At 59.1% G+C, this 3232-nt stretch overlaps 1 protein-coding gene across 2 annotated transcripts in view; it reads right to left on the bottom strand.

Moving 5' to 3' along the window:
• Positions 1-210: 210 nt before the first annotated feature.
• LOC144952364 (calpain-10-like) overlaps positions 211-3232 on the bottom strand; it is an 11676-nt gene continuing 8654 nt past the window's right edge. For both annotated transcript variants that reach the window (XM_078882746.1, XM_078882748.1), the window contains exons 6-7: positions 3080-3228; positions 211-635 (exon numbers count right to left, since the gene is read on the bottom strand). In XM_078882746.1, the coding sequence (XP_078738872.1) occupies positions 343-635; positions 3080-3228 (442 nt within the window). In that variant the 3' untranslated portion in view covers positions 211-342. The remainder of the gene's footprint in view (positions 636-3079; positions 3229-3232) is intronic.

Here is a 3232-nt window from a genome sequence, read left to right as displayed (position 1 = left end):
CGGTGGTGGAGGTGGTGGCGGTGGTGGGGGTGGTGGCGGTGATGGTGGCGGTGACGGTAGTGGCGGCAGCGGCGGTGGAGGTGGTGGAGGTGGTGGTGGTGGGGGCAGCGGTGGTGACGGTGATGGTGGTGGCGGTGATGGTGGTGGCGGGTGGCGGTGGTGGGGGTGGTGGCGGTGATGGTGGCGGTGACGGTGGTGGCGGCAGCGGTGGTGGAGGTGGTGGAGGTGGCGGTGGTGGCGGCAGCGGTTGTGACGGTGATGGTGGTGGCGGTGATGGTGGTGGCGATGGTGACGTTGATGGTGGCGGTGACGTAACCCACACCGGCGCTAAATCACAACCCATCAAGAACCACTCACCCTCCACACGTGCACCCCAATAGCTTCCATCACCTCCTCCTCCACCTCCTCCTCCATCTCCTCCTCCTCGTGGTGGTGGTGGCGGTGGTGGCGGTGGTGGTGGTGGTGGCATTGCGGCAGCAGCTGGCACAGCGCAACGAGGAGCGCCCCGCCCGGTGGACCGAGCGTGACGAGGTAGACGGGGTTCCGAACGTACCCGGGGCAGTTGCGGCTGCCCCCCGTGGACACGCCCCTTACCCAGCGTCCCTTGCAGCTGGCCACGTGGGGCAGCAGTGAGCCTGGGGGGGGGGGGGGGCATCGTCTTGACCCCGTGACCCCGTGACCCCGCGCTGGACATCGGATTCGGGCGGTGGAAATGAACGGTCCGATTCCGATTTCTTAGAAAAACTAAAAACTCAACTATTTCATATTTTACCGGCTAGTAAGACGCTCTCCACCCCCCCCCCCACCCCGTGAGCTGTGATGGCGTACCCTGGCCATCACAGCTCACGCGAAGTGAAGGCTCCATCATCGTCATTATTATCACGTGGAAATGTATCGCAGACTCATAGAGAAACCATAGAGACCCACAGAGTCCCACACTCATAGACCCCCACAGACACCCACAGAGACCCACAGAGATCCAGAGACCCATCGAGACCCACAGAGACCCATATAGAACCATAGAGAAACCATAGAGACCCACAGACACCCACAGAGACCCATAGAGACCCATATAGAACCATAGAGACCCACAGAGACCCACAGAGTCCCATATAGAACCATAGAGACCCACAGAGACCCACACTCATAGACCCCCACAGAGACCCATAGAGACCCACAGAGTCCCATATAGAACCAGAGAAACCATAGAGACCCACAGATACCCACACTCACAGACCCCCACAGAGATCCAGAGACCCACAGAGACCCACAGAGACCCACAGAGTCCCACACTCATAGACCTCTACAGAAACCCACAGAGACCCATAGAGACCCACAGAGACCCACAGAGACCCCCCAGAGACCCACACAGACCCCCACAGACCCCCACAGAGACCCACACTCAAAGACCCCCACAGAGACCCACAGAAACCCACAGAGACCCATAGAGACCCACAGAGACCCACAGAGACCCACGGAGACCCACACAGACCCCCACAGAGACCCACAGAGACCCACAGAGACCCACATAGACCCCCACAGAGACCCACAGAGACTCTCACCAATCTACAGAAATCCACACTAAAACGAAGCCGTGATATTGAGTCTGGAGTATGTCCACACTCAGCTGCTGTCACGTGGTCGCTCTGCTGCTGTCAGACACGTGACCTCGCCCTCACAAACGAGAGCAGCTGACGCTAAGCGGTGGCTCATCGACGTCATCTTCGTCATCATGACGTCATCGTCGTCATCGTCGTCATCGTCATCATTGTCTTCATTGTCATCGTCGTCATCGTCGTCATTGTCATCATCGTCGTCATCATCATCTTCATCGTCGTCATCGTCACCATCGACGTCATCGTCATCATCGTCGTCATCACGTCATCACGTCATCACGTCATCGACGTCATCATCGTCATCGTCGTCGTCGTCGTCGTCGTCATCGACGTCATCGTCGTCATCGACGTCATCGTCGTCATCATCGTCATCGACGTCATCATCGTCGTCGTCGTCGTCGTCGTCATCGACGTCATCATCGTCGTCATCATCGTCGTCATCATCGTCGTCATCATCGTCGTCGTCGTCATCGTCATCGTCATCATCGTCGTCATCGACGTCATCATCGTCGTCATCATCGTCGTCATCATCGTCGTCATCATCGTCGTCGTCGTCATCGTCATCGTCATCATCGTCGTCATCGACGTCATCATCGTCATCGTCGTCGTCGTCATCATCGTCATCACCACGTCGTCGTCATCGTCGTCACCACGTGGACATTTCTAGCGGTAGCCCAGGCACTGCGAGCGTGTTGGGTGACGTCCATTCTAAACGTCATCATCATCATCATCATCGTCGTCATCATCGTCGTCACCACGTCATCGTCGTCACCACGTCATCGTCGTCGTCATCGTCGTCACCACGTGTACATTTCTAGCGGTAGCCCAGACACTGCGAGCGTGTTGGGTGACGTCCATTCTAAACGTCATCATCATCATCATCATCGTCGTCATCATCGTCGTCACCACGTCATCGTCGTCACCACGTCATCGTCGTCGTCATCGTCGTCACCACGTGTACATTTCTAGCGGTAGCCCAGGCACTGCGAGCGTGTTGGGTGACGTCCATTCTAGACGCGGAGGGGGCAAAGCCGGAGGACCCGGAGACAAAATCCACGCGGCGAGAGAGAGACACCGAACTAACCCAACACACAAAGACAAAGATCCCCCGTGTAGCCTCAACAGACCGTAGGGGCAAGTGCTGTTAGCGAGCAGCACCTGTGAAGGCCGGCACTGTGGCACACGAGGGGGTGGGTGGCCGACACCACGCCCGGCCGCCTTTGTCTCCCTAGCGACGATGTTTACACGCCGCTACACCAGGTACTCATTTGAGGCCGAGTCGACCTAGGGGAGGCCCGGGACCGGTTCAGATAATCGTCACCGCCGTTGATGGCCGTGAGCGGGAATCGAACTCGGGTCGCCGGGTTCGTAGCGCAGCGTAGCGCTAACCGCTGCACCACCGCTCCCCACTAACCCGCCCGGCGACGGCACCGTTCGCCCGCCCCGGCGATCACCGGGCTTACCGGTGAGGATGTCAACCAGGCCGCCGCCGCACGGCATGATGGGATACCCCAGCGTGACCTCGTCGAAGAGGTCGGGGAAGTCCGCCTCCCCGACCCGCAGCTCGCCCGGTTCAACGCCGGGCTCCACGCCGGCGCCCGGTGTACCTAGCCTGG

The sequence above is a fragment of the Lampetra fluviatilis genome, chromosome 67, assembly GCF_964198595.1.
Source record: "Lampetra fluviatilis chromosome 67, kcLamFluv1.1, whole genome shotgun sequence".
In the NCBI taxonomy this organism is placed as follows: Eukaryota; Metazoa; Chordata; class Hyperoartia; order Petromyzontiformes; family Petromyzontidae; genus Lampetra; species Lampetra fluviatilis.
This window is presented reverse-complemented; position numbering and strand designations above follow the sequence as displayed.